This window comes from Narcine bancroftii, chromosome 2 (genome assembly GCF_036971445.1).
Source record: "Narcine bancroftii isolate sNarBan1 chromosome 2, sNarBan1.hap1, whole genome shotgun sequence".
NCBI lineage: Eukaryota > Metazoa > Chordata > Chondrichthyes > Torpediniformes > Narcinidae > Narcine > Narcine bancroftii.
In genome coordinates, this window is record NC_091470.1 from 182,456,763 (window position 1) to 182,479,439 (window position 22,677).

A 22,677-nucleotide genomic window follows, 5' to 3' on the forward strand; every position below is an offset into this window, starting at 1 on the left:
CATCCACAGGAGGACATTTTCAGTCAGTGTTTTGGGCCGGGGACCCTCCTGTGAGGGAGCGGCAGAGGGAGGTTTACTCTGTGTGTAACCCATGCCCTGGGATGTAATGGGCAGTCTAGAGGGAGTTCTAGGTTTAACCCCTGCTATCTGGAAGTGTGATGGGATGGGGCAGAAGGAGGTTTATTCTGTCAGTAACACATGCCCTGGGAGTGTATGATGGGAGAGTCCAGAGGAAACACTCTTTGTGTTTAGCCCCAGATATCCGGAAATGTGATGATCCCTGCTGAATGTTCAGGGAAGTTACGTGGCCTTCTGATCTGCCCCCCCACTCACCCCCGCTCTGACCTCCTTTTGCCTTCTCCACCCTTGCCCAGGGCCCTCCAGGTGAAGTCATCCAGCCGCTCCCCATTCAGAGGCGCAAGAAAAGCAAGCGCTCGGTGACAATCGATGGGAGCCAGGCCCTGCCGGAGGAGCGAATGATGAGCGACGAGGCCCTGGATTATGCCGACGGGATGGAGGAGATCTTCGGATCGCTGAACTCGCTGAAGGTGGACATCGAGCAGATGAGGCAGCCAGTCGGATCGAAGGAACACCCCGCACGCACCTGCAGGGATCTGATGCTCTGTCATGAGGACTTCAAGGATGGTGAGTGTCCCAATAAAATCTGTATAAATATGGGAGGGGGGAGAGGGAGAGGGAGAGGGAGAGAAAGAGAGAGAGAGAGAGAGAGAGAGAGAGAGAGAGAGAGAGAGAGAGAGAGAGAGAGAGAGAGAGGTGAAATCAATCAGAATCAGAATTTAATGTCATGAAGAAGTCATGAAGTTCAGCATCACAGCGCAAACATTCATATTATAACCATCTTAGGACATTACTATTAAAAAATAACAACACTGCATGAAAAGTGAGGCAGTGTCTTTGGTCCATTGATCATTCAGGAATCTGATGGAAGAGGGGAAGAATCCGTCATTGTCCCGCCGGGTGCTCGTCTTCAGGCTCCTGCACCTTTTCTTTGATGGTAGCAGAGGGCACGGCCTGGGTGGTGGTGGTGCTGAGTCTTTGAGGATAGAGGCCGCTTTTTTAAGACACCGCCTCATGTCAATGTCCTCAATGGAGTGAAGGCTGGTGCCCGTGATGTCGCAGGCCGAGTTAATGACCCTCTGGAGTTTATTCTGGTCCTGAGAGTTGTTGCCTCCCTACCAGGCAGTGATGCCACTGGCCAGAATGCACTCAACAGTGCACCTGTCGAAGTGTACGAGAGTCTTCGATGACGTACTGAATCTCCTCAGACGCTTCACAAAGTACAGCTGCTGGCGGGCCTTCTTCGTGATTGCATCAATGTGGAGATTCCAGGAGATATATATAGAGAGAAGATTTATAGATATCGATATGGATATCCATTTAGAGTTCCTATATCAGCCTGGTGGATGTGAGCCCACCTCGGGTTGGGCTCATCCTCTTTGTCATTTGAACACGTGTCTTCTTCGTTCTCCTCTTAGGTGAATATTGGATCGATCCGAACCAAGGCTGTGCTGCTGATTCATTCAAGGTTTACTGTAACTTCACTGCGGGAGGAGAGACCTGCATCTTCCCGGACAAGAAATCCTCAGGGGTGAGCTGGTACATCACACCATCCATCCCTGACAAAGGACCTAGTACATTACAGCCCTAGTACAGGCCCTTCAGCCCACGGCCTACTTCACTAAAATCGAACCCTTCCCTACCTTGCACCCTAAAACCCTCTATTTTTTTGACATCCCCGTGCCTGTATAAGAGTCTTTTGAATGTCCCCCGATTGTACTCTGGCAATGCATTCCAGGAACCCCCCCCCCTCACCCCCACCTTGAGCAAAATACTTACCTCTGACATCACCCCAAAACTTTCCTCCACTCACCTTGAGCAGATGCCCTCTGGTATTTGCTGTTGGTGGCTGAGAAAAAGGTGTTGGCTATCCGCCTCATAACTTCATATTCCTTTCTGAAGTCACCTCTCATCCTTCTTTGTTCCAAAGAGAAAAACCTTGTTAACCTTGCCTCATAAGACTCGTTCTCCAAGCCAGATCACGTCCAGGTAAATATCCTCTGCACCCTCTCCAAAGCCTCCACATTTTTCCTTAATGAGATATCCAGATTTAAACACATTCGAATTGTGGTTGAACCAGGGTTTTATAGAGCTCATGGCTCTTAAACTCAAATGGAGGGCAACGCACCTTATGCTTTCTTAATCACCCCACCAACCCTCCAACACCTTGCATAATTTCACACTTAACACTACAGCACAGAAACAGGCTCTCGGGCCCTACATATTATTCTGTCTAGTCCCATTGACCTGCACTCAGAATATATCTGTCCAATTAACCTTTTCAAACTCTACTTAATTGTCAAAATTGAGCCCTAATTGACCCCTTCAGCTGGCAGCTCATTCCACACCCACCCCACTCTGCATGAAGAAGTTCCCTGCATCTTTTCCACCTTCACTATTAACCCATGCCTTCCTAGATTTTATCTCAGCTAACCTGAGTGCATAGAGCACTGAGAGCTGGATTGAACTCCTTCTGCAACTTTCCCGCCCAACTCTGCATCCCATTCTGACCCAGTCCAAGCTCTCTCCCCCCCCCACTTCCGCACCTGGGGAAGAGCGCCCCTGCGGAACATCATGAAATGCCCGTGGTGGGGGGAGGGGTGGATTCTATTTCACAGGGCATGTAAGGGGAGGAATGTCTGGCTGAGGGAAGAGTGGGAATTCTATTTCATGGGGCATGTCAGGGAGGAATCCCTGGCTCTGGGAGGGGGTGGATTCTATTTCACAGGGCATGTCAGGGAAGGAATATCTGGCTGAGGAAGGGGGGGATTCTATTTCACGGTGCATGTCAGGGAGAAATCCCTGGCTGAGGTGGGGGGGGGTATTCTATTTCATGGGGTATGTCAGGGGAGGAATCCCTGGCTGAGGGAGGGGGGATTCTATTTCATGGGGTATGTCAGGGGAGGAATGTCTGGCTGAGGGAGGGGGATTCTATTTCACAAGGCATGTCAGGGAGGAATCCCTGGCTGGTGGGGGGGAATATTTTGGAGCTGAAATATGGAGGTGAATGGGGTAGGGGGAGGGGCAGAATTGCTCAGGAGTGGGTGGGCTGCTGTGGCATAGGCTATGGAGCCAGTGCTTCGCAGCCTTGTAGGCCGGGGTTCGATCCTGACCTCGGGTGTTGCCTGTGTGGAGTTTGCACATTCTCCCCCCCATCCCTTCCCAGGTATTCCCACATCCTGAAGATGGAGGGATAACTGGGCATTGTAAAATTCCCCCTGGTGCATGGAGTGGGGAAAGAACCAACGGGGGCTGTTGACGGGAGGGTTGATGTATGGAAGGGTAGTTGATGGACCGTGGCTCAAGATGCCTGTAAGGATGGGAGTGGATCTCAGTGGGGAAGATGACTAGTGGGGATGTTCTAGGGTGTGGGCCTGCATCAGGGTGGGGTTGTGACAGTGCTGGGTCCAGTTTGAAATGAGACTGATCATGTGACACCCCCCCCCAGGTGAAGATGTCTTCGTGGAACAGTGAATATCCTGGAGCCTGGTTCAGTGAGTTTAAACGAGGGGCACAGGTAAGACATCACGACTAGTGTTAAAGTGGGTCAGGGGAATGGATCTTGGTGTGTGTGTGTGCGTGGTGGGGGTACACATGTACACATGTTTGTTTTTCTCTATGTCTGTGTGTACACATATTTGTGTGTGTATTTCTGTACATGTGTGCTTGTGAGTGTCCATGTTGACATGTATGTGTGAAATGTGCAAGTCTACATGCATGTGCCTGTACATACACTATGTTTATGTGTGTGCTCACACACCTGTGCATCTGCATGTGTGCAGGTCTGCGTGTTTATTTAGCTCTGACTGCCATGTGACTGTGCACGTGCAAACTCCTCGATGCTCATATCCTTGTGTGTGTGTGTGTGTGTGTGTGTGTGTGTGTTTACGGATCTCTGCCAATGTGTTGATTAGACTATTTGATGTATGGCAGGTAATCCATCTTATAGAAGCTCAAAATGATGTGTTCAATTTAGTTCTAGGCGCACAAGCAAATGATATCCCTTCAAAAGTAGAACACCAAAATCCAAGTGGCAAACCATTTCAGGTCTGCCTCACACTCTCATGCGCACACATCTGTCCATGGCCTTGTGTACTATCCCAACAGACCACCCGTAAATTGGAGGAGCCGCACTTGATTTTCCTTCTCGGCGTGCTCCAGCCGGATGGCATTAATGTCGACTTTCCCATTTTCTGCTAACCTGCTCCCCTTTCCCCCCTCCCTTCCTTTCCCCCATCAGCTCTTCATCCCCTTCCCTCTCCATCCCTCCAGCCATCCCTCCTTGCTTGCTGCCCTCCCTCCCTTCTCCACCTGTGACCTCCTGCCTTTGCGACCATACCTCCCCCTTTACCCTCTTATTCAGGTGCACAGTGACATTTCATACCTCAATGAAGGGCTCAAGCCTGAAACGTTAGTGATGTATTTTTACCTTTGCTGTATAAAGGACACTGTTTGACCTGCTGAGTTTCTCCAGCACTGTATTTAGACCACCCTACAAACATTAAATTTGAATTTTAAATTTAGACGCAGAGTACGATAACAGGTCCTTCCGGCCCACGAGCCCAAGCTGCCCAAATACCCCAATTAACCAACAGCCCCCTCCCTGTACAATCTGCCAGGGCCACTTCACAGCCAGAGTAAACCAGGCACCAGATCGCAAAGAGATGGTGGGGCTTCTGAGCTCAGTTTGACAGCCCGAGGGTGAGAAGCACACCAAGGGTGGAGAGTTTGGTCATAACGGAACTTCAGTCACTGGGCTGTTGATGATTTATCCAAAGGTCATGGCAGAATGGTTCACTCTGAGCTGTGCATCCTTTCAGCTGAGATTCCCACGTGCCCTAACTTCCTCTCGCCGTCCCCATTCAGCTCCTAAGGATGAACCACGCATTCTCCCTCAATTATAGATTAATTCTAATGAATGTCTCAGGTCCGATTACCTATATTGTTCAAAGTTCAGATTTATATTCAAGAGTACATGCATGATATCCCATACAACCCTGGGATCCCCTTTTCCTGAGGGCCAGGCAGAATTTCTACTTATTGTTATGCAAAAAAAAACTATACTCAAGTAAAGATATGTATACGAAAGAGAGAAATCTAAACAAGAAGGAAGTGGAAACAAATTGACTGTGCATTACATGAAATAAATATTCAGTAATTAATAATATGCAGTCCTTAAATGGGTCTCTGGTTGAGTTTGCTGTTGAGGTCTCCGATGGTGGAAGGGTAGCAGTTGTTCCTGAATCTGGTTGTGATGTTGAGAGGGAGGGGGAATATGCCAGGTCACAGAACAATATTTATTTGTTGGTCAGGTGAAATGCCAGATGGATCGCAATCGCATTCTGTGAGGTGATGCATGGAAGATATGATGGAGGTGTGCAATTTATGAAGGGTTGGCCTCTTCCACTGAGGTCAGGTTGAGATACAAACCAGAGGACCCGGGTTAAGGGTGAAAGGGGAGAAGTTTAGGGGGAACATTGGGGGAATTTCCACACACAGAGAGTGGTTGGAGTGTGGAATGAGCTGAAATGATGAATGTCATGAACACTCGTCATGAAATTAGTTGTTTTATGGCAGCAGTATTGTGCATTACAGGCCCAAAGTTGCTACATTTCCATAAATACACTGTTTAAAAATGAATAATTAGTGCAAAAGGAGAGAAACTGACTAGTGTCTGTGAGTTATTGTCCATTCAGAAATCTGATGACAAAGGGGAGGAGGGTGTTTGATGGTAGCGGTGGGAAGCGGGCATGGCCTGGGAGGTGGGGGGGGGGGGTGGGACCTTGATCATAGAGGCTGCTGTCTTGAGACACCAACCTCTTGTAGATGTCTTTAAAGGAGTGAACTAATGCCCATGATGGCACTCGCTGGGTTCAGAACAATCTGCAGCTTTTTCTGGTCCCATGCGTTGGTAGCTCCAGATCAGAGAGTGGTGCAACCAGTCAGAATGCTTTCCACACAACGGCCGTGGACACTTGAAGAGTCTTTGGTGGCAAATCTTCTCAAACTCCTAATGAAATACAGCCACTGGCCAGCCTTCTTCTTGATGGTCACAGGTTAGCTCTTCAGAGATGTCACCCTTTTCACTGATGACCCCTCGATGAGGACTGGTTGGTGTTCTCCTGGCTTTCCCCTCCTGAAGTCCACGATCAATTCCTTCATTTTGCTAGTGTGGAGGGCAAGGTTATTGCTGTGACACCACTCAACGAGTTGATCTATCTCCCTCCTCTACGCTTCCCCATTGTTGACTGCGATTCTGCCAACAAATGTATTGTCATTGGGAAATTTGTGGATTGTGCTTGAATTATGCCTGGCCACACAGTCATGGGTGGAGGGTGAGTAGAGCAGTGAGCTGAAGACACATCCTTGAGGTGCGCTCAGCTCTGATGACTATTGTTGAGGAGGAGATGTTGTTACTGATTCACAATAACTGTGGCTTTCCGATGAGGAAGTCCAGGATCCAGTTGTAGAAGGAGGTAATGAGGCATGCTGCCCACTACTGAGGGTATGATGGGAATGATGAGATTTGTTTAGCTTTGAGCAGTGGTGACTGAATGTGTAGAAGGGCTGTTTCCTTGCTGCTATACCCCACGACCTTGTTGAGGTATAGAGACATGGGAAGGTTAGAGATGGAGTGGAAACTTGAAAACTTTTAGTCGAGACAGTGGTGTGTAAAACTGAGGGAAACTCTTCAGGGACAGACTTAATGCATTCAACAGGGGATCCGAAGAAGAATATTTTTCACTGAGTGAAAAGTCGGGACAGGGTGGTTGATGGAGAGATTCCCACATCATGGAGAGGGTGTGCTCCACTGGAGCTACCAGGGCATGGGAGGCCACAGGCCAAGTGCTGGAGCATGGATAAATATGGAACAAGGTGGGCCAAAGGGTCTGTAAATGTGGCTTTGGGATTCTATTCAAGAGAGTTATTAAATCAGGCTGTCCGTGGTGGGAAGTGTTGGGGCACTTCAACTGTGAAATATTGACACGATCGAAACATCACGTATTCTAGAAATGTGAATATGCTCCGTTATTTTACATTCCTGACTTTTTTCTCAGTAGTTGTTTAATTCATACGTTATATGTTACATGTCTAGCAGTGAGTGAAAATGTTGGTGCATTGGTACATTATGTGTGTGTGTGGCGGACAGCGTACGCATTTGTGATGAACATGTGGTTAACATCATTGACTTTGGCCACTTTGTAGAATCCTATGCATTTTGACTGTTGTCTCTTACGTCTTCTGCAGTTCTCCTACGTAGACTCAGACAACAACCCCATTGGCGTCGTCCAGATGACCTTCCTGCGATTGCTGAGTGTGGCGGCACACCAGAACTTCACCTACCACTGCCACCGCTCAGTGGCATGGTACCACCAGGCCGCTAACAACTACGACAAGGCTATGCGTTTCTTGGGCGCGAATGATGAGGAAATGTCCTTCAACAACAACCCATACATAAAGGCCATTGTGGATGGCTGTGCGGTCAGTCTGAGCTCTTCCCAGTTCCCAGTTACTGACAAAGTGCCTTTGCTCCATTTACACATTGAGGGAAGACCCATTGAATGAGTGTCCTCATCCCCAGTCAAACTGGGCAGGAAGAGTCAGATTGGAAGCCAGTGTTTTATAATCTGGCAGACCACGAGTACAGGAGGAAATGTATCCTGTTATGAACCATCTTCTTACACCTGACTTTAGAATGTTTGAGGCTTGGTGTGTGTTCAGAGCCCATCTACAAGGGAGGGTCAGTGTGTGGGACTCGTCCCCCAGTGAGGGTCAGTGTGTGTGTGGGACTCATCCCCCAGTGAGGGTCAGTGTAGATGGGACCTATTTCCCAGTGTGGGTCAGTGTGTGTGGGACCCGTTCTCCAGTAAGGGTCAGAGTGTGAGGAACCTGTCCCCCTGTGTGTGTGTGTAACCCATCTCCCAGTGAGGGTCAATGTGTGGGACCCATCTCCCCCAGTGAGAGTCAGTGCGTGGGACCCATCCCCCACATGATCAGTGGGTGTTGGACCCATCTCCCAGTGAGGGTCAGTGTGTGTAGAAGATTGGTGGTTGAAGCTGAAAGATTAGGGGCATTTAAGAGACTGAGACAGACACATGGATGAAAGAAAAATGAGGGTTACGGGGTAGGGGGGGGGTTTAGTACTTTTTTTGCAGGAATAATTGGGCCAGCACAACATTGTACTGTGCTGTAGTATTCTATGATTCGGAGAAGATTTACCAGGATATTACCTGGATTGTAGAATAGGTCTTTTTGAGCAAGGTTGATAGAGCTAAGACTTTACTCTTTGGAGTGATAAAGATTGAGAGGTCACTTAGAGGTGAAAGAGAGTATGAGCGGCAAGGAGAGGGTGAACAGCCTAGGCAACAATAGCAAATACTTGAGAATATCTGTTTAAAATGCCCAAGGTCGATTTTTTTTTAAACAGAGTGGTGGGTGTTTGGAATGCATTGCTGTGGGTGGTAGAGGGTACAATAGAGGCATTTAAAAGACTCTCAGATGGACACATTGATGTGAAAGAAATGGGGGGTGGGGGTGGGGGGAAAGGTTAGATTTGTTGTCATGTGCCGAAGGAGCCTGTACTGTCATATGCTCACCCGTGATTGCACTGAACGCATCTCCAAATTGACCGGTGTCTCTTTCTTGTACCTCCGAACCCCAGCTGAGGAAGGGCAGTGACAAGACGGTGCTGGAGATCCGCACCCCACAGGTGGAGCAGATGCCGTTCGTCGATGTGCTCTTCACTGACTTCGCCGAACCCAGCCAGAAGTTTGGATTCAACGTGGGAGCCGTCTGTTTCCAGGGCTAGAAAGGGGAGGGGGGCGCCACCCCCGCCGCGCCCACTGTCACCATCACCCTCGCTGACCACCCCACCCTCCATCCACCTCGAGGGCAATGCTTGACGAGCTGACATGGCACACTGCTTGAAGCGCAGTTACTTACGTGAAGAAAATTGACGTGGAAATAACAATCTGTATTATGTCCTGCGTTGCCGTTCTTTGTTCAGACCCCTTTCCACATCATTTCCCTCTGCAGGTAGTGGCCTGGTTAAATATAGGATGTCCTATTTTTAATCAAGGAACGCAGCCAGAAGATAAATGTTTCTTTTTTTTTGTTAATTAAAAAATGTTCTCCATAGATTGTAATATAAAACCACAGCGGTAAAAGAGAGACGATTTTATTTAATTCATACATATGCCATAAATTGAACCAAACAGCAAATAAAAGATGGATTATGTCTGTGAAGCTTTACTAGCAACCCTTGGTGCTCCAAAATTGTATTTACTCTCCTTTTTTTAAAAAAAAATGAAAAAAGGTGCTCAGAGTGTTATTTTATGTTTGTAATTATTTTTTATTTCTAATGTAAAATATATCTATAAATTGCTGCTTGTTGTGTTACTTTTCTGTTTAGGAAGGTGACTGGTGCGTTTTAGCTTCATTCTTCCCTCTGTTTTCCTCTTTCTAGACATGCACCCTACATCTCTCTATCGCTCCCAACATCGCCCTCGCAAATTTTGCTCTCTTTCTGCAGATCACAGATTTCCCTGTTTCTCACCACACAGCGGGGCCCCACTTGGTCCTCGCAGGAAATGTTTGGTATTTTCCCGCCCTGGGGTTAACTCCGTAGCTCTCAACCTTTTCCTTGCCACTCACATCCCGCCTTGAGTAATCCCGATGCCATCGGTGCTCTGTAAGGGATTGCTTAAGGTGGAACGTGAGTGAGAAGGGAGGGTTGAGAACCACTGCTCGAGGCCCATTTGTGACAGAAATATTTTGAATGAGGAAAATGGTCATTGGCCCATTTCCTTTGGAGTTCTGAACCCGTGCACATAATGAATCAATTAGGTACAATTAAAACAGTGGCTTTCCAACTTTTTCTTTCCACCCACCTCCCTTACTTAATCGCAGAGCACCTATGGCAGAGGGGATACTAAAAGTGGGATGTGAGTGGAAAGAATGGGTTGAGAACTACTGTCATTTTATGGCGGGGCACTCCCTGTACTGTACTGTTACAGTTTGATTGGAGCAAATCTTTTAATAGATCCAAAAAAAATCACCAATATTGCTCTGTCTGCCTCTCTTTCAGTGCAGATGACAGAGGTTTGAAACCAGAACAGTTCAAGCTGGAAACATTCAACAGCTCTGTGGAGATGTTGAAATCTAGGTGCAATCAGTGAGAAGGTGGAGCGACACAATGTGTCAGGCAGCATCCGTGGAGAGAAATTGTCATTCAATGCTTCTGGCTGGGACCCTTTATAAATGATGTTTTAGGACTCATCAGAACAGGGCGTGGGGGGGGGGGGGGCTAAATGTTATAGGCTTGAAACGTTACCCCTTTCTTTCCACAGATCATCCCTGATGCACCAGGTCAGTGGTTCTCAACCTTTTTCTTTCCACTCACAGCCCACTTTAAGTATTCCCTATGCTCTGTGTGATTTGTAAGGGATTGATTAAGGTGGCATGTGGGTGGAAAGAAAAAGTTCAAAAACCACTGTTTTAATTGTCCCCAATTAACTCGTTATGTGCACTGTTTCAGAACTTCAAAGGAAATGGGCCAATGACCATTTTTCTCAAGCAAAATATTTCATGAACAATTGGGTCTAGAGCAGTAATTCTCAACCTTCCCACTCACATCCCAGCTTACTAATCACAGAGCACCTATGGCAGAGGGATTACTTAAAGTGGGATGTGAGTGGAAAGCAAAAAGGTTGAGAACCTCAGCACCAGGTTCTTCCAGGTTTTTCTGTTTTCATCAACTTGGGGCCTGAATAATTCTTGCTCAGCTTGGCCAGCAAGGTCAGGCAACCCTGGAAATGCTGGACCAGCAGCACCTTGGAAGAAAAAAAGCACTCAGTCCTTCATCAGAACGTCAGATCGCTCTCTCTCTCTCTCCCCCCCTCCCTCCACAGATGTTGCCCCCTCCATCTTTCCCTTTTTGAGTTTCAGCATCTGCAGCATTTCGTTGATCCAGCCAAGGTGGCAGCTGTGGCTCTGCAGAGAGCAGACTTGCCTCTGCAGCAGAGGTTCATGGGTTCAAGTCCTCCTCCAAGCTTTTGAATACTCAATCACTCACAGCACAAAAACAATCCAAGGAAGCCACGCTCAGTCAACGCTATAGATCTCAATCAATAAAAGCTCAGAACATGACACTGCTGTTCATGTGCATTTCCAACCAGACACCTCAAGAATATATAACCTGTTTTTAGAGGAAGTGTGGTCATTGTAAGTGCTATATAAATACATTCCTTCCTTGAACAGCTCAAAACCCATTCTTTAGTTTTTCTCGACACCTATGTTTTCTGCATCTTTGGAAGTGCAACTAATTTATTGAATGTTTCTTTAAAATGTTATTCATTAAAAATTATATATATATAGTAAGAAATAAATGCATGATTCTTCCCTGCAGATTTGAAATGAGAATTCTTCTTGCAGGATGTGTTGACCAGTACAGATGGCCCTCGGCCCGCAGAGGGGTCCCTTGTAATCTCCGCAAAGAGAATCCAAACATCGCTGCTCATGACAAAATGTTCAGACCTTTCCTCGGTGTTTGGTCAGGGAGGAATTTCCTCCCCATCTCGAGCCAGAGAACTGGCACAGAACCAGAATTTACTGTCGTGAACAAGTCATGAAATTTGGGGGTTTGCGCCAGCATCACAGTGCAAGTGTTCACAACATAGCCATCTATATAAAAAAAAATAAATAATAGCACATGAAAAGTAAGGCAGTGTCTTTGGTTCATCGATCATTCAGGAAGCTGATGGCAGCGGGGGAGAAGCTGTCCTTGTACCGCTGAGAGCTCGTCTTTAGGCGCGTGAACCTTTTCCCTGATGGGAAAAGCACTTTAATTGTTGAGAATTTCCTGACATCACCACCCTCCATTTTTCTCAGTTCCATATACCCAAAATATCCTATTGCACTGGCCTCCTCTACCACATACCATGTACCCATCACTGTGTGAAGACCTCTAAAAGATTATCCCTCATCCTGTTAACTCTCCAAGGTCCCTACCAGCTCAACCTCCCCTATAAATCAGCCCCCCACCTCTCCAGCTTAACATTCCAGAATATGAACATCCTGTGATTGGAGTTTCCTCAAGTTGAGCATGACGAAGAGAGCTCAGCTTGTCCATCTTCAGCAGTTGTCTACTGAACCCAGTGCCCCCTTTGGGGCCTTCACGACACCAGAGAAACAGGAAGGTCACTTCACCAAGTTCCTTCGCTCTGCCTGCATCTCCCAGTGGCTAACCACTTCAATTCCACACCCCACTCCTATGCTGACAAGTCCATCCATGGCCCGTTATTCTATCCCATTAAGATCATCTGTAAACTTGAGGAGTCACTAAATTTTCTCCAACTGGATGGCATTAATGGACCTGTTTCTGCTAGCCTTCTCTTCATTCTCCCTCTCACTGTCTTCTTTCCTCTACCTCTCCATTCAGAGTCATCTCCCTCCCCTTGTTTACTGCTGAGCCCTCCCGCCCACCCCACCATTTTGTTAGGGCATATGGCTACATTTTTTCATACCTCGAATAAGGACTCAAGCCCAAATCTTTGATCATCTCTATAGCCACGTTTCACACTTGCTTCCCCTAAATTGGCTGTACAGTGTCCAGGGATAGGAATGGGGAGGGGGGTTTGGCTTTTCACACTTGACCGCTCCTAACTGGGACACTGAATGCTTTTACACTTGCAAGGAGCCATCCCCGGAGTTAAGACCATTCTACTTCTACTGGTGATGTCATGACACATCGAGCGATGGTGAACCAATCTTAAATCCTGATCTTGTATTTGAACAAAATGAATCAAGCCTAATTATAACATAATTAAGCTTTATGTACACCACAAGCCCTTCGGACCCTGCTTTGCTGACGTACATAAATCTTTATAAAGGACTGTGGGGAAAGTGCAAGCAATGAAGGAAAAATTTTACACAGCATGGGAAAGTCGGTGGCGCTATTATGCGCAATTTCCACAGCATGGGAAAGTCAGTAGCACTATCTCATACCATTTATACACAATGGGAAAAAGGTGATGGCTGACCTACCCTCCCAGAATGCCATGCAGCAGAGAAAGGGCTGTATGCTCGGCTGCATACACGGAGCATTCATGGAAAAAGTTCTCTGCCGCATGGCATTCTGGGAAGTCAGGTCCACCATTGTTTCCCCTCCCACCATAGTCTTTATAAATTGTGCGTTGTAGCATTACCAATTTTCTGCTATTGCTATTTATTTCCTCTCCCACTGTGACTTCCCCCAAAGTTTGCACCTTCATTTTAATCTTTCTTTCCTTCCTTCAGGTTCCCACAAAAACTTGGGTCATTTCAATCCCACAATGCAATTACCCATTTCACGCTTGCCCGATTGCAACGCCGGTATTTGCAGAAGGGGGGGGGGGGAAGAGTCCGAGGCCAACAATCCATGGTGTGAGATGGCGTCATCTGATGCCGGCATGCTTTCACACTGGATACTTTAAAGGCCGATTGGCAATCAATTTCTGGGATCACTTGCAAGTGTGAAAGGGCCTCATCTTTGGTACATACAGTATACCATTTGACCTGATCAATTTCTCCAGCGCTATGTTTTACTTGCTCGTTCTCCTCTGGTAGGTAATCACCTTGCAAGAAGGCAGAACCCCTGAACTGCAATCACAAGCTGGGATGGATAAAAAAAGTAGAAATTTTGTGTTGCTGGTCAGGGAAAATTTATTAACATTTTATTACATTCTTTCCACACTGGTATCAGGCACAGGGATTTTACTTGATTTTAATGGATCGTTAAACAAACCAAACTTTACATCAGAACTGAAAAACTATTCCTGTTCCCCTTGTTCCCATTACACCTTTTGGCAAAGTGTTTAAAGCAACAGGTATCTTGGAGGTGAACAAATCTTTAATCGATCAGTTAATGGGGCGCTCTAATGGAAAGGGGAGCACCGTTGTCTCCTGTGTCATTCAAACACGGACAAAAGAAAGGAAATACCCTCTCAGTAAATGTCTCCGTAAACGTGTAGAGGTGGGACAGGTTGCTGGCATTGTAAAAAGACAACTGACCTCCTTCGTAATCGAGGTGAATGCCAATCCGGTTCAGCGGCTCTGTCAAAGGCAGTAGGGTGGGTGCCGCGGAGGTGAGAGCACAGCACTGGTTACTATTGCTCAAGGACAGCACTAAATAGCCATTCTCCGGATTCAGGGCAATGTCCCCCTTCCTGTTGATGGACTCAAAGGCTACCCCCAAGTCCCACTTGGTCTTGTGCCTGACCTCCACCTCCCAATAGTGTGTCCCGCCCACAAAACCCTCCTTGGCCAACACAGAGACGCACACGTCGAACCTCGCCGGGCTGTCAGAAACCGGCTGCCTGCTTGATCCAACCATCACGCTGGTGAGGTCATCAGACAGTTGGAGCCAAGGGTGGGCAGTCTGGGGATCCAAAGACAGGACAGCTGGAGCTGTGGGGAATAAAATATCAGGGATGTCGGGTGAGGGAGAAAACAAAAGACCTTCACTTGCTTTGGCCATTTTTTTTGTTTTCATGGTACAAAATGTATCCACTTTGCAATGAATCAGAATTTGTCGTGAACACATCACAAAATTCAATGGTTAGCAGCAGGGCAGTGCAAATATTTCCCTAAACCATATTTCCAAGAGAAATAGTGCAAAGAAGAAACCAAAGTGAAGCAGCATCTGTAGGTCATTGATCATTTGGGAAACTGATGGCAGAGGGGAAGAAGCTTTCCTTGTGCCACTGAGTGCTCATCTTCAGGCTCCTGGACCTTTCCTTCCCCCCCTCCCCCCCCACCCTCCCAATCCCATTTGGCAACAGAGTAAAAAGGGCATGTTCATGATCTAATGAGCTTGTCCTACACCTGAGAGAGGCACCTAAAGTTAAGCAGAGGTACAGATGGAGTCGATGTAATCAAGGTTTCTCACCCCCACTGAGGTTGAGCTCGAGGACACGGGTGAAAGGCAAGATGTTTGAGGGGAACTTCTTCAGAGAGCTGTGGGAGCATGGAATAAGCTGCCCAGCTGAAGTGGTTCAATTTTGACATCCAAGAACAATTTGGATCAGGACATAGTTTGGAGGGCTATGGTCCAAGTGGAGGTCAAAGGGACTTGCCAGAATAATAGTTGGGCAAACACTAGATGGGCTCAATGACCTGTTTCTTGGCAGTTGTGATCTATTGTGTTAATGCACAGGTGTGTAAAGTCGTGCTTGCTGGAGCAGAACTGGGACTTTGGATAAAACAGATCAACAGCAACAACTGAAAGAACAATATCCTGAATACACAATTGAATATAAGACAATAAATACAAAAGTTATAATTGTACAATTTGGTATTTCTTCACAGGGATAATTATCAAGAGGTAAAAGGCAAAACAATTTAGTCAAAGTTTTCCTTTTAATTTTCAATTTAGCCCATGAACCTGTACTGTCCAATACCACCCAAATTAACCTACATCCCCTTAGGAAGCGGGAGCACCTGGATGAAACCCCTGTAGACATGAGGAGAATGTACAAATTCCTTTATAGACAGCACTGGATTTGAATCCTGGTCACTGGCGCTACATGTGTGTGCAAGCCACCACACAAACCGTGTTGCCCTAGTACCCTCTCCTACAGCTTTCCCGCTCAGTCATTCCAAAGTTAAACTACCCTGGGTCCATCCCCCGCAAATATCTTTAAGGGATCCATCCGATTGGTTCATTTCGACAGACAATCAAGTTGCAGATGAGAATGGAATTCAATATTTAAGCAGATGGTGGAGGGGGGCTTTGGAAGTCTATGGTTGACAAGCCAAGGGAATCCAAGTGTGGCAAAGGTGGGCCTGACAAGTGTTAAGGCACATTGAGAGGTTATGCCTCCAAAAGGGAACTATGAATCTTATGGTGAAGCTAGGGGAGATGCACAGGAGACTGCAGACACTGGAGTATGGGGAAAAGCACAAACTGAAGGAACTCAGAGGGTCAACCGGCATTGGTGAGAGACAGGGAGTAACACTCCAATGACTCAATAGGCAAAGGGCATCCCACCCGCCCAACGGGTGAAATATATGTCTCATTTAAACTTAAAAAATTAGATATGCCATTAAAGATTCAATTACTTTAAAAAAAACATCATGCAGTCGTTTAAATCTAAAGTTTTAAGACTGTTCTAAACCTCCGTGTTGTGTTGTCAGTTTCTGAGTTGTCGTTGCTCAATACCCACATGCTCAGTTTCTCTAACCTTGTCAAATGGACAGTTTTGATGAAGGGTTTTTTTTGATGATCCTTCCTTCCTTCATTATGGCTGTACTTTGGAATTTATCTGTATGATTATGCTAGCAGGGTTTTTAAAATCTTTTTTCCTCATAATTGTACTGTTCAAATTTACTATTATTAAAATAAAAATATTTTAAGAGGAGGTGACATGGTACAAATTTAATTAAAAAACACTTATACAGACAGCAATGGTAACAGGCCCTTCTGGCCTATAAGCCCAATTATCCTACATCCCCTGTACATTTTCAAAGGGTGGGAGCACCGGCAGGAAATCCATGCAGACAACGCATAAACTGTTTATGGACAGCGCTGGATTTGAACCCAGGTCCAGATCGCTAGCACTCAGACATCAGGTGGAAGTGAAGGAGGGGTGGGAATCCCCTGGGGTGGGGATCAGTGGGCCCCAAGTGGCATAGAGATACACACTTCCACAAACCACAAGCCTATGAGAGTTAACAAATTCTTACTAATACCAATACCCTCCCAATCGGATCCTGCTTAAATTTGAAACAGAAAGAACACACAAAAGAGAAAAATGCCACTGGTTCACCTGGACTGATGAAATTCTTCATTTCCTTCCACAGTTTGTACTGCACAGGACCCTTGAACATTCCTAGGCACACATTCCTGGATATCATGGTGGGGGGTTCCCCATGGAAACTGCCAATGACATCGATGTCAACATTCCAAGTCACACCATTCACAATGGGAGGTGCCCCATGGCATCAGCCAGAATCCAATATTAACACTCACCTGTCACTCCAGCAGCTGATCTCCTGGAAGGGAGAAGAACTCTGTTAATCTTTGTAGGGAGGACAAAGACCACAAGACAGGGGAGCAGAGATAGGCCATTCAGCCCATCAAGTCTGCACTGCCAATTCCATCATTGCTCGACCTCCACCCCATACATAATCTTTGATGCCCTGGATAATCAACCACTTGTCAATCATGTGGTGATATGTAATTACACCACTAGGTCACCAGGGGTCATCCCAGTGACCTTGTATATAAAGCAGTCCAGAGTTACAGTCAAGCCTTCCAGGTTTGTCTTGCAGAGACAAGACCTCCAAGTGTACATATTAGTTTATTAAAGCGATCTTGTACTAGCACTGCTGGTGTGGTCATTGTCAGTAAATATCTATTCCTTAAATACACCTTATGACTGGATACATGAGCACATGCGGAACATATGATTCCAAGGTTCTGTGCACAATCCAGCAGGATACGAGGTCAAACCCAAGATCTTTGTTTTGTAAAGCAAGGCTATGGACACAGGCAATTGCACCCCAATTAAAACAGAACATTAAAACACAGTAGAGATACTTCATCCCACAATGTTGTGCTGACCAATGTAAACTTCCTTCACAACAAACACACTCTTCACAACACAACCCTTTTTCCATAAATCCATGTGCCCTTCAGTCTTTCGCATGTCCCTATTGTACCAGCCTCCACCACCACTCGCAGCAATGACTTCCAGGCACCCACCACTAAAATGATATCTCCCCTAAACATTCCAACACTCACCTGTCCTCTGGTACATCGCCGGGGCGGGGAGGGCGCCGGGGCGGGGAGGGCGCCGGGGCGGGGGAGGGCGCCGGGGCGGGGAGGGCGCCGGGGCGGGGAGGGCGCCGGGGCGGGGAGGGCGCCGGGGCGGGGAGGGCGCCGGGGCGGGGAGGGCGCCGGGGCGGGGAGGGCGCCGGGGCGGGGAGGGCGCCGGGGCGGGGAGGGCGCCGGGGCGGGGAGGGCGCCGGGGCGGGGAGGGCGCCGGGGCGGGGAGGGCGCCGGGGCGGGGAGGGCGCCGGGGCGGGGAGGGCGCCGGGGCGGGGAGGGCGCCGGGGCGGGGAGGGCGCCGGGGCGGGGAGGGGCGCCGGGGCGGGGAGGGCGCCGGGGCGGGGAGGGCGCCGGGGCGGGGAGGGCGCCGGGGCGGGGAGGGCGCCGGGGCGGGGAGGGCGCCGGGGCGGGGAGGGCGCCGGGGCGGGGAGGGCGCCGGGGCGGGGAGGGCGCCGGGGCGGGGAGGGCGCCGGGGCGGGGAGGGCGCCGGGGCGGGGAGGGCGCCGGGGCGGGGAGGGCGCCGGGGCGGGGAGGGCGCCGGGGCGGGGAGGGCGCCGGGGCGGGGAGGGCGCCGGGGCGGGGAGGGCGCCGGGGCGGGGAGGGCGCCGGGGCGGGGAGGGCGCCGGGGCGGGGAGGGCGCCGGGGCGGGGAGGGCGCCGGGGCGGGGAGGGCGCCGGGGCGGGGAGGGCGCCGGGGCGGGGAGGGCGCCGGGGCGGGGAGGGCGCCGGGGCGGGGAGGGCGCCGGGGCGGGGAGGGCGCCGGGGCGGGGAGGGCGCCGGGGCGGGGAGGGCGCCGGGGCGGGGAGGGCGCCGGGGCGGGGAGGGCGCCGGGGCGGGGAGGGCGCCGGGGCGGGGAGGGCGCCGGGGCGGGGAGGGCGCCGGGGCGGGGAGGGCGCCGGGGCGGGGAGGGCGCCGGGGCGGGGAGGGCGCCGGGGCGGGGAGGGCGCCGGGGCGGGGAGGGCGCCGGGGCGGGGAGGGCGCCGGGGCGGGGAGGGCGCCGGGGCGGGGAGGGCGCCGGGGCGGGGAGGGCGCCGGGGCGGGGAGGGCGCCGGGGCGGGGAGGGCGCCGGGGCGGGGAGGGCGCCGGGGCGGGGAGGGCGCCGGGGCGGGGAGGGCGCCGGGGCGGGGAGGGCGCCGGGGCGGGGAGGGCGCCGGGGCGGGGAGGGCGCCGGGGCGGGGAGGGCGCCGGGGCGGGGAGGGCGCCGGGGCGGGGAGGGCGCCGGGGCGGGGAGGGCGCCGGGGCGGGGAGGGCGCCGGGGCGGGGAGGGCGCCGGGGCGGGGAGGGCGCCGGGGCGGGGAGGGCGCCGGGGCGGGGAGGGCGCCGGGGCGGGGAGGGCGCCGGGGCGGGGAGGGCGCCGGGGCGGGGAGGGCGCCGGGGCGGGGAGGGCGCCGGGGCGGGGAGGGCGCCGGGGCGGGGAGGGCGCCGGGGCGGGGAGGGCGCCGGGGCGGGGAGGGCGCCGGGGCGGGGAGGGCGCCGGGGCGGGGAGGGCGCCGGGGCGGGGAGGGCGCCGGGGCGGGGAGGGCGCCGGGGCGGGGAGGGCGCCGGGCGGGGGAGGGCGCCGGGGCGGGGGGCGCCGGGGCGGGGAGGGCGCCGGGGCGGGAGGGCGCCGGGGCGGGGAGGGCGCCGGGGCGGGGAGGGCGCCGGGGCGGGGAGGGCGCCGGGGCGGGGAGGGCGCCGGGGCGGGAGAGGGCGCCGGGGCGGGGAGGGCGCCGGGGCGGGGAGGGCGCCGGGGCGGGGAGGGCGCCGGGGCGGGAGGGCGCCGGGGCGGGGAGGGCGCCGGGGCGGGGAGGGCGCCGGGGCGGGGAGGGCGCCGGGGGCGGGAGGGCGCCGGGGCGGGGAGGGCGCCGGGGCGGGGAGGGCGCCGGGGCGGGGAGGGCGCCGGGGCGGGGAGGGCGCCGGGGCGGGAGGGCGCCGGGGCGGGGAGGGCGCCGGGGCGGGGAGGGCGCCGGGGCGGGGAGGGCGCCGGGGCGGGGAGGGCGCCGGGGCGGGGAGGGCGCCGGGGCGGGGAGGGCGCCGGGGCGGGGAGGGGCGCCGGGGCGGGGAGGGCGCCGGGGCGGGGAGGGCGCCGGGGCGGGGAGGGCGCCGGGGCGGCTCTGAATGGAGAGCAGGAGGAAATAAGGGAAAGGGAAGAGAGAGAAAATGGAGAGAAGGATAGCAGAATAAGGAGTCAATGTTAATGCCATCTTGTTGGTGAGTGCCCAGACTCAAAATTAAGTTAACGGGCTCCTCCAAATAACAGGCAGTCTTTGTGGACATGGACAGGCATGCCAGTGTGGGAGTGGGTACAGAATAGAAATGGTTGGCCACTGGGAGATTTGTATCACTGATGTGGATAGAGTGGAGGTGCTCCCAGTCTGCGTTCAGTCTATCCAATGTAGAGAAGGCCACAATGGTAGTAGTGGATGACAGCCACTGTGTTGCTTCACTTGGAAGGAATGTTTGAGGGGGCACCAAAAAGGTGGCGAAGGATGTGGTGTGGGTGCACGTGGCAGCTCCTGCAGCCTCCGATGAAGGTGCCAGAGTTCAGTTGATGGGAAAGAATGAGTGGGCAAGGGAATCATTCAAAGTGCAGTTGCTGTGGAAGGTGGAATGGGGAGGAGAGGGAAAGATGTTGTAGGGTAGCAGAGATCACAGAGGATAATGTGTTTGGATGCAAAGGCTGGTAAGGAGGCCCATTGCTAAATTTCTCCCAAATTTAACAAAAATATTTGTCAGTAGAAGAAGCAGATAGCCATGGGGGCACCAATGGTTCAACGCAAAAACCACACCGGAGAAACTCAGCACATCGTAGAGCATCCTTCGGAAAAAAAACAGCCACCTACAATTTGGGCCTGGGTCCTTCTTCAGATACAAGAAAATACCAGCAGATTCATGAGGTCAGGAGATTGGGGATGGGGGTGCGGGGTGGGGGTGGGGGAGGGTGTTTGACGATATCCCTGCTCCTCTCATGCTGATTTCTCTTTGAAGGGAATTCTGTGATAGTCTCTCTCTCTGCTCACCCTCGTTTACCTGCTGCTCTGAAGCTCTACCCACCTCCTGTCCCCAGGTTTTATTTTAAAAATCTTGGTGTACTAATTTTATTTCCCTTATTCCTTGAAGAAGGGCTTAGGCCTGAAACATGGGTTCCTCTTCACTCAATGGAGATTGCATGACCTGCTGAGTTTCCAATTCCATTCCTTTACCTATCAGTGAGCTGCCCTCCTTCAACCCCTGCTGCCTCCCTTCACATCTCAGCTTCTCTCCCACCAGTTTCCACTCGTCAGCCTATTCTCTTCCCCCTTCCAGTTTGCCCTTCATCCTGACAGAGGGCTCGCACCTGGAATGTTGGCCAACCTTTATTGTCTGCAGACACTGTGCAACATTCCCCTAGACCCCAGCAAATACAGAATTTCTTGTTCAACTCCAGTAAGCATTAATGGACAATCATTGCATCACATAATTACTGGATCGCAGTATCTTTAATACGGGAAATGACAGAGTAGACTGAGACTTTATTCATTGGAGCGTAGAAGGTTGGGAGGGGATTTGATAGAGGTATTTAAAATTATGAGGGGAATAGATAGAGTAGATGTGAATAGGCTCTTCCCCCGCTCCCCCTGAGGGTAGGGGAGATAAGAACAAGGGGTCATAAGTTAAGGGTTAGAGGGCAAAACTTTAGGAGTAATATGAGGATGCTTCTTTACTCAGAGAGTAAAATGATCTTCCAGAAGAGGAAAGGTCAATTCTGTCATTTAAGGGGAGGTTAGATGAGTACATGGATGTGAAGGGTGTTGGAGGATTATGGGCGTGGGAGTGGGTAGGTGGAACTAGTGGACTTTCATGTAAATCTGTGTGGACTAGAAGGACTGATATGGCCTGTTTCCGTACTGTAAATTGTTATATGGTTATAATCTGGGGCACTATCTGTAACCAGACAGTTCCCCACCCACCTCCCCTCCGTACCTGAAGGAAGGTCATATCGCTCTGCTCCAGCTTGGCCTTGAAGTTAGCTGTCTCCAACTCTGTGGACAAGAGCAAAGCTCGTATCTTCGTCAAGTTCCTTTCCATTGCCGCAAGGTTGTTTTCCACCTGAGCTTCCAGCTGCCCCATCAACTGCTGCTCATGCTCATTGAGAAACTGGTGCAGGTCAGCAAACTGCTGCGACACATGGCAAATAAGATTGCAGCCCATTTCCTCAAAGGGGAAGAGAATGCACAAAGTCAAGTCTTCAGCTAACTCGACTTCCTGTTAATGATCGCAGCAGAGAGAAATCGTCCTGGACCATGGTGAATACAGTTCAATCTGATGCTTGTGGCATCGATCACCACAGGGCAGGAGAAGGAAAGCCCCACTCTGGATCCAAGCATCCCTCATGAATTGATCCCCTTCATTCTCAGTACCCTTCGACTTGCAACGAGGCACAATCCCTTGAGGAAGGCCATCGTTAGAGGCAGACTGAAAGAAACTCAGTTCACAGAGGATTTAAATAATCAACTTTTCAGGCATTGTCAGAGTTTTAGTTCAATTTGAACCATGCTCAACATGAACATAGTGGGTAAAATAGGATCTATTCCTTGAAGGAATCAGGCCCATAATGTCGGTAACACATCTTTACCTCCTGTGGACACTGTGAGACCGGCTGAGCAAGTCTGCAGACTTTAGTGTTTCACCCTGTTCCCGAGCGGTTACATGTTCTAACTGGGTTTATCCTCCATAATGAGTGAGGAGGATCTAAAACAGTTGAAACTGACCAGATGTGGGGTGAGAGCTTGTCGCTAGGTGGAATCAAAAGGGTGATGTTGCAAGAGATTT

The 22,677-nt window shown here is 51.0% G+C and overlaps 2 protein-coding genes across 2 annotated transcripts in view; one reads left to right on the forward strand and one right to left on the reverse strand.

The window, feature by feature from the left end:
- The window catches only part of LOC138754746 (collagen alpha-1(V) chain-like), a 244,223-nt gene extending 233,867 nt beyond the window's left edge, over window positions 1-10,356 (forward strand). Inside the window, exons 64-68 of the mRNA XM_069919517.1 lie at window positions 375-645; window positions 1,497-1,609; window positions 3,527-3,595; window positions 7,327-7,560; window positions 8,741-10,356. Of these exons, the coding sequence (XP_069775618.1) occupies window positions 375-645; window positions 1,497-1,609; window positions 3,527-3,595; window positions 7,327-7,560; window positions 8,741-8,887 (834 nt within the window). The 3' untranslated portion in view covers window positions 8,888-10,356. The remainder of the gene's footprint in view (window positions 1-374; window positions 646-1,496; window positions 1,610-3,526; window positions 3,596-7,326; window positions 7,561-8,740) is intronic.
- A 3,449-nt stretch (window positions 10,357-13,805) lies between these two features.
- LOC138752538 (E3 ubiquitin-protein ligase TRIM69-like) lies at window positions 13,806-16,975 on the reverse strand. The gene is made up of 2 exons (XM_069915339.1): window positions 16,884-16,975; window positions 13,806-14,523 (listed from the first exon to the last, which is right to left on the reverse strand). The coding sequence occupies exons 1-2, from the start codon at window positions 16,969-16,971 to the stop codon at window positions 13,979-13,981; spliced, it is 633 nt and encodes a 210-aa protein (XP_069771440.1). The 5' UTR covers window positions 16,972-16,975; the 3' UTR covers window positions 13,806-13,978.
- Between the last annotated feature and the right edge of the window lie 5,702 nt (window positions 16,976-22,677).

What these genes read in the sequence shown, in the direction of transcription:
- LOC138752538 (XM_069915339.1), bottom strand. Translation starts at nt 16,971, where the DNA reads ATGATATCCAGGAATGTGTGCCTAGGAATGTTCAAGGGTCCTGTGCAG. An exon ending in GAAGAATTTCATCAGTCCAG is followed by an intron (nt 14,524 to 16,883) that starts GTGAACCAGTGG and finishes TATTCCCCACAG; the next exon opens with CTCCAGCTGTCCTGTCTTTG.